Consider the following 14,088-nt stretch of genomic DNA (forward strand, 5'->3'; position numbering starts at 1 on the left):
ATTTCCACTTAAGCTACATATTTTTGCCTAAGAGAACTGGACAATTACTTTATTCTTAAACAAGAACAAATTAACAAAACTTAAAAGTACTACTGTGTTTTCTTACTCAAGTTGGGAAATATTTTTGATGTAACTTAAATGTTTTACATAAAATTTTTAGTTAAATACTAAAATAGACTGCCAATGATAAACTGGATCATAGTAATTTCCACCTACTAAGAATCATCTATTATTTAAATCAATATTTTTTATTATAATAAAAGTCATTTTATTAAACTAAGCACAAATCAGAAAATGTTTGCTGTTTTCAAGCCGCTGGAGTTTTAGTATTCAAGCAGCAGCAATGTTAGTCCCCTAAAGAAACATTCTGATTGCTTCTGTTATTTGAAAAATGAGGATAAACATTTATAAAAAATCCATTTATAAAAAATGTATAAACATTTTAAAAAATTGTAGAAGTAGCATAAGAAAAGCAAAATAAATTCACAGATATCAGGAGCCTCCAGCAGAGTGGAAAGAACATCAGACCAAGTATCAAAAACCCATGCCCAGCACAGTGCCCAGAAGGCTTGGGGCCTCCTGAATACCTGCTCAGTGAATGTGCCCGGCTACATCCTTATCCACTATTAGCTGAGTGACCATGTTCAACCCATAACTCCTTTACGCTTCAGTTGCCTCTGTAAAGTCAGGATAATAATACCTGTCCCACCAATTTCAAAAGGTGCATTGAGGATCAAATGAGATTGCGTCTCTCATGTCTTTTGCATTCAGGGATGTAAATGTTGATATTTTTACTATTTTAAGCAGTCCAGTGGTCTATAAAAAGTAATTTGCATATAGATTGAAAGCACACTGAGGCTGGGGTGTGGGGTTAGTGACATCCATATAAAGGCCCACAGATGTGGCACAAACGGTGAGGCATACCGAATAATTATGTGATTTGTTCTAAAAGTAACTGAAAAATATTTTGAAAGTTCTGTATACACTGAATCATGAAGTGTCTTAAAAGAGCATTTTAATGTATCCTTCAATATTTTTAGGAATCTGCTGTGATTCCCAGACTTGGATTTCACAAAGCAGTAAAACTGTGAAACAATGTTGGGGAACATTACAAGGACACAGACATTTTACTTCATCACACAAGGACTGTAAAAACAAACCTAACTACTACCTGTTAGCATCATAACCTCATTTTTTAAAAAGGGCATTTAAAAACCAAAAAAAGTAGAAAAGGTGGTATCAGAATTATTAATAATAATAAAAGACATTAAGTTTTACTGATACTCTTAAGAGTATCTCTGATAAGACAAATCAGACGATTAACCATATCTGGGTTATTTATTCTGAAGCACCACTATGATCCATTATTTCACTCTCTGAAGAAGAAACCAGTGTTTGATGGACACACTCCCTTTATTTAACAATGTCTGCCAAGGGGTTAAGATTTCAACAAGCCTTAAAAATACATTTAGTAAGGTAAAATATACTTCAGTATTGATATAAAAGGTCTATAAATCTCAACTAGATAGAAGAGTGCATCTACATAAGAACATGTCATATTCTGTTCATAGATCATGGATAATTTATCATCTTGCCTGGCCTTACTGTAAGCGACCAAGAATAATGAGAATGCCTCAGCCTTAAGAAGGGAAGTCACTTTCTATTTGGCACATAATTGCATTTAAGAAAAGTGAGCTGCCTAAAAATACTAATTGCTTGTAGCAGACCACAAAATTATTCAAACCTAGGAATAATTTGAAGAGTGTCTAAAAACGCTTTTTTCTGATAGATGCCAGGAAATAGAGCAGTTCCTTATTGAAATCTTTGCATTAACAAATTAAGGAGGACACATCTTCAGGGTCCCATCCTTGATGTTCAACATTAAACAATTTTAAAACTGGTAGGTTAATTTCTTTCTGGGATGGGTCCAAAAACCATGTGTTAGGCAATAAATTACACTATTATTTTGGGGCCAGACTTCAAATTTATGAACATTTTTTTTTTCTCCCTTAGAAACAGAGTTAAATTTATAAAAAGCATTTACTTTATAAACAGCCTAAATAGTGAGATACATTTTATTGAAGGCTGCTGTCATTAGGATCCATCCTCAAGTGTTCTCTTTGCCAAGTAAGCATGAAGCAGGTCTTCCTCCAACAAGACAAGACAAATGCTTCAGCTTCAGGATCTGCAGAGCTGGGCAGAATGCAAGTCCAAATAGCCAAAAGGAAGCCATCTGACTTCAAGGTAATGATTACAGGCTTTGTTTAGGGAGTTCAATTCTGGTCTTAAAAGAATCAGATTGATTCTGGCTCCATACACACTTTGGCAGCCTTCTATCTTACAGCTCTTCTCCATCTCTTTCATTCCTCCTACCTGCATTACTCATCCAAGTTAATTTATAATGACAAGTGTTTTAAGGAAAGAAACAACAGAATCACTGAAAGCTCACTTGGCAGATATGAAATCTCTAAGGCCCTTACATCACATGCAAAATGCTTTTCATATGGCTGATTAGCTTAGAAGAAATAAACTGGTAAAATTAAAAAAAAAAAAAAAGTGTGCACATTTAAAGATATCACTCTTCCAACCTAACTCACTCTTAGGATTTCTCAACTAGGTATTCTTAAAAAGAACTGTATTCCCTCTTAATTATATTCAGAGGCATGAGAAAACACAGGCTTCTGGTATCTCACGTCCAGGTTCTCTTTCTTACACTGACTTGTGAGGTGCTCACCAGTTAAACTGACCAGTTTTATGTATTTATTTATTTTCCAGTTGTGGGGATGTCCTGGGAAGAGGGGAAATGATACAAAGATTTCAGGACTATGTCCCAAATCTCTCTTAGCACTTTCAGTTTAAAGATGTCTTCACCACATTCTGGTTTACTCTCTTCCTTACCCTGTCCGTACTCCTGTTCAATCATAAAACAGTAACACGGCACCCATGAAATACCATCAGGATTTCTCACCTCTCTTTAAAAAACAAACCAAAAGTGATCAAAAATGCAAGATTACACAGAAAATTGCAGAGCCGCGAATTTTTATAATTTAAATATCAATGTTTGAGACTGTTTCAATTATTAATTATTGTTGATAACATTAACAATGACTCCTTACAGAAGTTCAACATGTTAGAGCTCAGATTGTATATTTTCACATATACTTTATATATTTAAAATATATTTTGTATGTTTATAGTGAAACTCTATTATATTTTTTAAAAAAGGATGCTCATCCCTTTCTTTCAGGCAAAACTGAACTTTCCAAACACTCGGGGCTGGAGGTAGGGATGCAGGCAGATATTTCCCAAACTCACCCTCCCAGCAGAATCAAAGTAGCCTTCAGCCAGGGATTTGTTATAATCGGCATAAGGATTCGGGAAGGCCCTTTGCGCCATGATGCCAGAAACGAGCCTGCAGAACAGGAGAAAAAGAAAATCTACGTTGAGATACGGGCCTCGGCCGAGTTGCAAAGGCGGCGGCCAGCGCCCCGGGAACACCTTCCTTCCAGTTCCCGGACCACTGCTTGGTCCTGGCGGTCCGAGCGGACCCCGGGCCCACCGCGGCCCAGCCGCTAGGGCGTGGCACCTCCGCAAAAAGGCTGCCAGGGCCCCGAACCCACAGCGATGAATGGGACCCGTTTCGCACACCACGTTCGCACTCTCGAGATTCAAAGTAACTACCAGTCCAGGGCCCCTAAGCCCTGCACGGTCTCGGGCCACTCACCCCGCAGCCTCCGGACAAAAACAGAAGCGACGCTTTCACAGCCCACTTCCTGCCAGCTGGACCAATCAGAGCCTGCGCCACTCCGGAGGCCCGCCCACTTCTCATTTTCACTTGTTAAAGAGACAGAAGTGTGGTTTCCAAAGGATGAAACAGGGTGATTTAATTCTTGGAGGGCTGGAGTGGGGACATAGCTTAGAATAATGTGCAGCTGTACCCAATATTTCCTACCTTTCTTCTCTTTTAAATTTTTTTTTAAAAAGTTAAGTAAACTAATACTACTCCAGATGATTCATAAGAATTCAATTCAATTTTTTTTTTTTTTTAATCTGGAGGAGAAAAAAAGACTGCTTTGAGATCTGAATATATTCATAGTCCTACCGCTAGAACTGAATAAAATTGGGGAGGATTATGTTTCTCCAGAGACTTGTCAAACTTTTTCTTTCATTTCTTAAAAGACAAACAAATGAAACAAAACACCACCACTACCATCAGCAACAACAGTGACAAAAATCTTTGAAGATAATTCATGATAATTTAACCTCAAAGGCTCTTGGTGGATGTGAGTGGCCAAGGGCAAGGTATCAAATAGCAATTGCCAAAACTTCAAGGAAAATAACATGAAAACACAAATCACAGCTCTTAAGAACCTTAAGCTCCTCCTTAGTCTAAATTAGACTATAATACTGTATACCCAAGCCCTTTAAAAAGATAACAACGTCCAATAGAGCAGGACAACCAAAGCAATCAATTTCAATGTTTAACAGTCTCTAGTATTTGAAAAATTTTGCTTTCATTTAAATTTAAATCCCACCTGGTCCACATTAGGCCCATTCTGTTGCTCAGAGAATTTTGAAGTTCTGTTAAATGGTCAGAAAGAGTCACGTTCTCTTTTCTTTCCTTCCCTCTTGTTTCAAGGAAGGACCCTAGCCCCAAACCTCTTGTTGAAGCTCAATCCCTACCCCACCCCCACCTTGGCCCAAGTTTGTCCCTCTGTGGCTGCCATCCCAAAGTCTCCTTCTGACCCTGCTCTGGCTCAATTTGTTCTTTTGAACTGCTGCCCTCCTAGGATACTTTTTAGCTCCTTCACCAAATTCATGAAGGTTTAGTGGAAGCCCTCAGTGCATCTTAAGTTGGACACCCTTCCTATTTGAATAGATGGGTATGTGGAGGAGAAACTCATAAGAGAGAAAAGGATAAGGAGTGAGAGGCATTTTTAATTATTTTTCTTTAGTTATTAAAGGCTTACTCTCAGTTTATCCTATTCACAATCTTGGAGCAATTAAAATCCGAGTGAGGGCTTCCCTGGTGGCGCGGTGGTTGAGAGTCCGCCTGCCGGTGCGGGGGACACGGGTTCGAGCCCTGGTCTGGGAAGATCCCACATGCCGCGGAGCGGCTACGCCCGTGAGCCACGGCTGCTGAGCCTGCGCGTCTGGAGCCTGTGCTCCATAACGGGAGGGGCCGCGACGGTGAGGGGCCCGCGCACTGCGATGAAGGGTGGCCCCCGCTTGCCGCGGCTGGGGAGGGCCCTCGCACAGAAACGAAGACCCAACACAGCCAAGGATAAATAAATAAATTAATTAATTTAAAAAAAAAAATCCGAGTGATACTGGAAGGGATGCTTCTTTGTGTGGAAGCTGTCCTGTTCATTGTATGTGTTTAGCAGCATCCATGGCTCCTGCCCACTAGATGCCAGTAGCACCTTGCCCCCCTAAGTGGTGACAACTAAAAGTGTTTCCATACATTGCCAAATACCAAATATCCCTGGGAGGACAGAGGGACAAAATTGACTCTGGTTGTGAACCACTGAGATACATGGAAGACCATATTCTATCTCAATTTTTCCCTTAATTCCCATTTCCCACCCATTCCTCTCCTCCAGGAGGCAAACACCACAATATGTATAATTTACATAATCTTTGGAAAATATGTCATGGGTTGTGTAGGTATGCATTTTTAATAAGTGGAGTAGTGCTATAAATAACTTGTGTTTTATATCTATTTGTGTTGCTCTGTGTACACTTGGTTGTTTTAGATAATTGCATACTTAATATTTTCATAGTATGTCTCCACCTCATTTTACTTATCCTTTCCCCCAAGGATGGGCATTGTTTCTAACTTCCACATCACAAATAATACAGCCAGGAATATCCAAGTACATGTTCTAAGAAGGATCTGGATGTGACTGTACCTGAGATATATACCAGAAGTGGATTGCTGGATCACAGGACATCCTCATACTTAATTTCCCCAGTACTGTTAGATTGCTTTCCAGAACTACTAAACAAGTTTATATTCGCTCCAATAGTACCTAATAGTTTCTGTCATTCCCATGTCCTCTACAATACTTGATACTATCTAGTGTTCTATTTTTTGCAATTCTAATGGACAACATGGAATCTCATTGATTGTTAAACTTCAAGTATTTTTGTAGCTAATAGTGTTGAGTTTTTCTTCATATACTCATCAGACATCTGACCTTTCCCTAAGATTTACCTACTCATATCTTTTACCCATTTTTCTTTTGGGATTGTAGTATTTTCTTGTTGATTTGTAGCAGTTTTTTGTTTTTTTGGAGGGAGAGGATATTCTACCTATTAATCTCCTTTGGCTTTAGATGTTGTACATATCTTCTCATCTGTTAACTTTTTCTAAGGTAACCCTCGTTGAACCACAGTTCTTCATTTTGATGAAGGAAAACCCATCCAATTTTAACATTGCAATTTATGGATTTAGCTTCATGTTCAAAAAGTCTTTATTCATTCCTAGGCTGCAAAGATGACTTACATTTTGTTTTATTAGCTTTTTACTCTTAATGTTTAGGTCTTTATCTGGAGTTTGCTTATGAATATAGTGTAAGGCATGGATCCACACTTATTTTGGAAGGGTATAGAGTTGTTCTGAAAGTTCAGACATAGTCAAAGCATGACAAGTCCTCTCTTTGTTAATCAGAAAAGCACAAAGATTTGAAAGACTGGAAACCATATAGAATTCATTTCTTTTGTTCATTTTGTTTTGTTTTGTTTTGTTTTAGAAGCAACCCAAAGAATTTCTCCTTGGTTCTGACTCAGAAGAAAAGTGATTGACACTGACATACTTGTATTAGCCTTCTAGGGCAGCCATAACAAAATACCACCAGATTGGGTGGCTTAAACAACAGAAATTATTGTCTCACAATTCTGATGTTGGAAATCCAAGATAAGGTGCCGGCAGTCTTGATCTCTTCTGAAGCCTCTCTCCTTTGCTTGCACATGGTTGTCTTCTCCTGTATCCTAACATGGTCTTCTCTTTGTATGTGTCTGCTACCTAATCTCCTCTTCTTATGAGGACACCAGTCATATTGGATTAGGGCCTACCCTACTGACCTCATTTCACTGTAATTAGCTCCTTGAAAAACCTACATCTTCAAATTTAGCCATGTGCTGAGGTACTGGGAGTTGGGTTTCAACAAATGAATTTTCGGGGACACAGTTCACCCCATAATAGTGCTTATGTTTTCATGTATGGCTGTGGTGTCTGCACACAATTGTGGCTAATATAGTTTTGATTGTTGATTATTTTTCAAGGACCATTCCACTTTTGATAAATATAGAATTTTTTTGAAAAGCATTCTAATGTTCTTTCTCTTAATTTGTGAATCTGTTTTGTGTGAACTCTTAGGAAACAGTCATTGTATTACTGCCTTTAAAAAAGAATACCTCTAGAAATCTGGGAAGGTTTATATTAAACTGAGAAAAGATGTAACATCTGTGAGCTCCTTAGTTCTCTTCTAAGACCTTAATTTCAAAATGCTATAATGTGTATTAGGGTGAAGGCTAAGTTACAGTTATAAAGAGGCTCAAAAACACAATCACTGACATGAATAGAAATTTATTTTTCTCTTACTCGAGCATAGCTTTGCTCCATGCAGCTATTCATGATCACAGGTTCCTTCCATCTTGTTGTTTTTCCCTCCATTAGTGCGCTGTCCTCGTCTGCAAGATCCATGCTGGTCCTAGGCATGTTTCTTCCAGCTTGTGGGAAGGTCAGGAAAATACAGAGAAGTACACATCTGATGCCTTCAACCTCAGAGCAGGAAGTGGAATCCATCACTTCCCACATTATTCCATTGGTAAGAATCCAGCTGCCTGGGAGGCTGTGGAATGAAGTCTTCTGCTGAGCTGCTGAGTGCCCAGCTATAATGAAAGAAAGGGAAGACTCACTGTGGTGGACAGTTAGTGGTCTCTAATGCGGAATGGAAGCTCTAGTAACTGATACTGTGTCTCCCATCAAAGGGGCAATATGCTTAAATTTCTGTGGTGTTCCCTTTTCCTCTGACCTCCTAGCAATCACATCATCTCTGTCTCCTCCTGCATATTCCCTTGAACTTTCTGGGTCACTGACTTATGGTAGAAGATAGATTGTAAGACTCCATATTCTTTCTTTTTTCTAGGAAATTCTCCCCTCTCAAAACAAAACAAAATGAAATGCATGCGCAAAATCAGGCAGATGGCTATGACTTTTTTTCACTTTTCTCTGAAGTATTAGATCTTTGTGGAGAGTACCCTATTTCCATTTCAGCTCAAAGAAGTATAAAGCAAGCATTATCTAAGTTTGAGTTTAATATCGCCACGCTCTTGGTTTAACATCCATCTGGGGCTGTGTAATATTGAAGCAATTTTCTATTTCATTTACAGTACAGAATTCATGGATTGACAGGAGCTATTGCCAGTGGAGGAAACAAGAACCTAAACAGATGTACACCACATGCACTCTGGTACAGTTTTAATTTCCCAGAGAGAGTATTCCCTAAGGTACTGGTAACATTTCCTCCCTCCCTTGTCAGGACTGTTATTAGTGTGCTGACAGATTTCTTTCTCTAAATGTACCTGCTGGGTGAGAGCCTCTATTATGTGAGACAGGTGCACTGGGGTTTTCTTGGGATATTAAAGACTGTGAGTACAGAAAGTTGGTAAAAAGTGTACAAACATTTAAACTGTCTTTTCCTCTCTACACTTAACATTTGAGAAGGGATCTTGATCAACAGTGTTAGTCCATGTCTTTACAAGCAAAATAAAAAAGAGGCTTCGCCCTTTATTGCTGAACATATGTACCTGTACGAGTTGTTAAAATTATGCAGCTCCCCATTTCTCTCTATGCTTTAGATGCATAATGAAGGTAGCAATGGAAAGTGTCCCTAACCAGAGCAACCTTCTCACGACAATGAATCATTAATCAGGCGGTTACATTTGTTTCCTTCCCCACTCAACCATACAGAACCCACCCATGGAATGAGATGATTTATTATCAAAGCCTTGCAAAATGTTTTCCCATTTCAAGGTGTTCTTTTGGCATATCTGGCAGTCCTATTTCCTGGTGGGGGAAGTAACCAACAGAGAGACATTCTGGCCCATACAGTCCTTCTTTTAAGCTTCAGAATTGCCTCACAGCAGGTATTTTTCAATCATTTAAAAGAGAAACTTTAAAATTTCCTGACTTGCCTGGTAGCCACGTTATTTGTACCTTGTTTTTCCTTTCTATTTGCCATAAGAGGAGAGAGTTCAGATGGATCAGGGAGTAACTATGTGAGTAGATTAGTTTATAACCTAGAGTCTGTCATACAGAGTGAAGTAAGTCAGAAAGAGAAAGATATCGTATATTAACGCATATATGTAGAATCTAGAAAAATGGTACAGATGCACCTATTTGCAGGGCAGGAATAGAAATGCAGACATAGAGGACGGACCGTGTAGACACAGGTGGGGGAAGGGGAGGGTGGGATGAATTGGGAGATTAGGTTTGACATAAATACACTACCATGTGTAAAACAGATAGCTAGTGGGAACCTGCTGGATAGCACAGGGAGCTCAGCTCTGTGCTCTGTGATGACCTAGATGGGGGTGGGGGGGGGTTGGGAGGAGGAGGGGGGTCCAGGAGGGAGGCGATATTTGTATACACGTAGCTGATTCACTTCATTGTACAGCAGAAACTAACACACCATTGTAAAGCAATTATACTCTAATAAAGATGTTAAAAAAAAAAAAGAAAAAAAAACACAAAATGTGGGAGGAACTGCTACTTCAGGGCAATATGAACTTTCCCATGCAACTTACAGACTTAGAAGGAAACTTCAAGAATTCAGCTGGTTCACTCTGCTGCTGCCATATGAGATTATCTGGAACTGACCACGTTACTGGTCAGCAAGTGTCTTTGGTACAGAGGAGAGGGCCTGCAGACCCAGGGAGGAGCTGGCTCCTTTGCCATCCTCATAACATCTGGCTTGAACCTCAAAGCCTGGATCCAGAGCTGCTCTTGGAGGCAGCTGAGAAAGCGAGGAGCACATTCTCAGGCTGATTTCCGTACCCCTGAGAGACAGGACTTGGAGTCTAAGGAGTTATACAGAACTTTCCCCCCAGGAAATTGCAAATTCTAGAGCAATCAGTATATTGTGTCACCTTGGAACTTATTAAAAATACAGATTTTCTAACTTCACTGCCAGAGATTTTGATTCAGGAGTTTGGGGTTGAATCTGCATTTTTAAAAAAAGTTCTCCGGGGGCTTCCCTGGTGGCGCAGTGGTTGAGAATCTGCCTGCTAATGCAGGGGACACGGGTTCGAGCCCTGGTCTGGGAAGATCCCACATGCCACGGAGCAGCTGGGCCCGTGAGCCACAACTACTGAGCCTGCGCGTCTGGAGCCTGTGCCCCGCGACGGGAGGGGCCGCGATAGTGAAAGGCCCGCGCACCGCGATGAAGAGTGGCCCCCACTTGCCTCAACTAGAGAAAGCCCTCGCATGAACCGAAGACCCAACACAGCCAAAAATAAAATAAATAAATAAATAAATAAAGTAGCTATAAAAAAAAGTTCTCCGTAGGATTCTCTTGCAGACTAAAATTTGAAAAATGCTAGAGGAGAGAGTGAGAGAGAGAGAGAATATAAAAACTATGGTGCTAAATGGTAACAAGTAGACTGAACTTTTGTGAATTATCATACTCTCCAATTTATATTTGATGCATCATAGCCCTTAAATATTTCCTGGGACTACTGTTAAAAACCAGAAAAACAACCCCCACCCCCCAGAAAAAAAGGAGAGAAAGGAAAAAGAAATGTCTGTTCACTCTAAGCTAATACAACCTGCACTTACAGGCAGCTATTTCACCCTAGATCCTTCCAGAAAAGGAGCATTCATAACTTCTTTTGACAGCCAATTAGGGTTTTTAACATCCTTATATTTCCAGGAGTTCTGTCTTAGATCTAACCTACATATCTCTCAAACAGAAGTTTAAACATCTTTTGAGCAAGGTGGAGAACAACTGGTCAGGACAAGTCTTTTTGAAACTTTAGCTTGATTTTCTTCAGGCAGGATAATTGCATTTTACACCCTTTTGTCATGGGGCTATCTAAGAGCTCTTTATTTTTAAAAAATTTTTTTAAAATTTTTAATTTTTTCATCAAACCTATCTATTTAATAATTGTGTTTTATGTCTTCCATAATCACATCAAAACATTAGATCATAAGTTACATGTGTGGATTTTTACTTAATTATTATTTATTGTTGTTTACCCCTCAGGGCAAAAGCTTCAAGATTAGATATGATGGCTAGTAGGTGTGGGGCAACACTGGCTCCACTCTTGATGACCCTAGTGGTATATCTACCCACCTTGCCCTGGATCATCTATGGAGATTTTCCCATCATTGCTGGTCCTGTTCTCCTTTTGCTACCTGAAACCAGAAATCTGCCTTTGCCTGACACAATCCACAATGTGGAAAATAAGTGAGTAAACCTTCTAACCATCCCCTGGGAGGGACTGTGTGCTTTGGATCTGTGGGTAAGAATGACAAAACACCTAGTGGGTCCCTCAGAGCACTGGGAAGGCTGAGCCTTGCCTGGGATACTTCCATCTTGGGCCGTTGCCTTCATGAGTGGCAAGGTCATTTCTATCCATTGTGAGTTCCAGTCTAGACTGCAGAAATCCCCTCAGCCCTGTTCTCATTGATAGTTTAGTGCTGCAGAGATGATAATTAGCTCTGTTGTGACAGCACATCCTACCTGCCCTCCTGGTGGTATTTCATGATCCTCAAATCCATAAGAGCCTGGGATATAAAAGGGAAACAAATGAAATGGCCAGTGAAGGAATAATGTTAGGAAGATCCCATAGAGTTAAAGATTCTCTTTGAAAATATAATAAAGAAAGAAATCTTATGTATGTGCCTGTAAGATTCAGGCAATTTTGCTGCCATAGGTAATGGAAAGATTGAGGATAGGGAAAATAAGAAACTGATAAGATATTTTAAAATAAGAAAAATGGTATATTCGTGATCTAGGGATCCCATAATAAAGTTGCACAAACTGAATGACTTAAACAACAGAAATGTATTGTCTCACAGTTAGATAGGCTGGCAGTCTGAGCTTAAGTTGTTTGCAGGACCATGCTCCCTCTGAAGGCTCTAGGGAAGGGTCTGTTCCAGGTTTCTCCTGGCTTCTGGTAGTTCCTTGGCTTGTGGCAGCATAACTCCAATCTTCACATGGCATCTCCCTGGCATGCCTCTGTGTCCAAATTTTCCCTTTGTTAAATGACACCAGTCATATTGGATTAGGGGCCCACCTTATTCCAGTATGACCTGATCATAATTAATTATATCCACAACAACAAATGTTTCCAAATACAGCAATCTCATATTCTGAGGTACTGAGAGTTAAGACTTCTACATATGAGTTTTGTGAAGGGCACAAGTCAACATGTAACAGGTGGAGAGTTCCCTTAAGGTTTTCAATCCACCTCTTGACTTTCCAAAGGTGTCATTCACAAGAGGTCTAAAGAGACCAACTGACAATTGGCAACTTCCAAACTGCTTTCTGGGGTCTGCAGAGTCAGCAGAGCTTTTTCCAGCCTAAGTGTCAATCCCATGGATTTTATTGGATTGTAAGAAGCTGATGGTTAGAGGATCAGTTTGTACTTGTGCATGGAGGGCACCCAAATTTATTTATTTTTTTTGTTTTTTAACGTTTGTTTTTATTTGCTAATTGGCTGGTTGAATAGTTGTTTCTGTTTTGTTTTTCCAGCAAAAAATTCTCAAGAAAAGTAAGTGAAAAAGATTCCTACATAAAAGTGACAAAAATTTTTTTTTTTTAACTTTTGGGTTTTATTTATTTATTTATTTATTTATTTATTTATTTATTTATGGCTGTGTTGGGTCTTCGTTTCTGTGCGAGGGCTTTCTCTAGTTGCGGCAAGCGGGGGCCACTCTTCATCGCGGTGCGCAGGCCTCTCACTATCGCGGCCTCTCTTGTTGCGGAGCACAGGCTCCAGACGCGCAGGCTCAGTAATTGTGGCTCACGGGCCCAGTTGCTCCGCGGCATGTGGGATCTTCCCAGACCAGGGCTCGAACCCGTGTCCCCTGCATTGGCAGGCAGATTCCCAACCACTGCGCCACCAGGGAAGCCCGAAGTGACAAAATTTTAATGAGATTTTACAAGCTGACTGGTGAGGAAGAGAAAAATTTGAAGAAAAAAATGGGAGTTTTCCTTTATATCTACAAACTAGCAAGGGAATATACAAAATATACAAACTAGCAAGAAAATATACTGGAAAATGGAATCTCATTTATAATTAGTGATTATTTATAATCATTTGTAATTAGTGATGTTGAGAATCTTTTCATGCATCGGTTGTCCATCTTGATGACTTCTTTGAAAAAATGTCTGTTTTGCACCTCTGCCCATTTTTTTTTTACCTTTAGTTTCTATCTATCTATCTATCTATCTATTTATTTATTTATTTATTTATTTATTTATTTATTTTACTGTTTTTCTTTAATAAAGCCCCAAATCATCAAGCTGGGAACCAGGCAGATAGTGCTGAGGGGACCAGGAGGTTGCTGTCACTCATAAACCTGCCAGAGCACTTGGTGTTGTTGACGGGGCTACAAAAAGGCCAAGAAGGACAGATGGGTCCACAGCCCCTTCCTAATAACAACATCTACTGTATACAGGGCCTTTAGTGTGTGTTGGGAATTTTACTTGAGATATTTGCTTTGATACTCGGAACAGTCTTGCGAGTAGTCACTACTATTAACATCCTGCTTTTGCAGGTAAGGAAACCAAGACTTAACAAAGTTAAGACAGTTTTCCAAGGTGGCCCTAGACCTTCCAACTGGAGAGCCAGCATGCTCACACATTATCCCCCTCCTTCAACCCAGACAGCTCCAGCCCTCAGTGCTTCCGTCCCTGCCCCCTGCTGACATTAGGGCCCCAGTGCTGGCTGTCAGTTGCTCAGACCCTCTCATAACCCCCACCATTCCTTGTAAATTCCTATTTATTCTCTCTGCTCCAAATCTGTGTTTCTCTCACTCTGAATATTTAGAGTTCAAATAAACTGATGCAGATG

General features: G+C 39.9%; 2 protein-coding genes across 3 annotated transcripts in view; one reads left to right on the forward strand and one right to left on the reverse strand.

Annotated features, from left to right (window-relative positions):
- Window positions 1–3,775, reverse strand: part of LANCL1 (LanC like glutathione S-transferase 1) — a 44,070-nt gene extending 40,295 nt beyond the window's left edge. The window contains exons 1-2 of one of the 2 annotated variants that reach the window (XM_059928618.1): window positions 3,725–3,775; window positions 3,316–3,412 (exon numbers count right to left, since the gene is read on the reverse strand). In XM_059928618.1, coding sequence (XP_059784601.1) covers window positions 3,316–3,396 — 81 coding nt within the window. In that variant the 5' untranslated portion in view covers window positions 3,397–3,412; window positions 3,725–3,775. The other variant, XM_059928617.1, reaches the window with a different exon arrangement.
- Window positions 1–14,088, forward strand: part of CPS1 (carbamoyl-phosphate synthase 1) — a 395,122-nt gene that overhangs the window by 160,566 nt on the left and 220,468 nt on the right. The gene's annotated exons all lie outside the window — the stretch shown is intronic.

This window comes from Balaenoptera ricei, chromosome 7, assembly GCF_028023285.1.
Source record: "Balaenoptera ricei isolate mBalRic1 chromosome 7, mBalRic1.hap2, whole genome shotgun sequence".
NCBI lineage: Eukaryota > Metazoa > Chordata > Mammalia > Artiodactyla > Balaenopteridae > Balaenoptera > Balaenoptera ricei.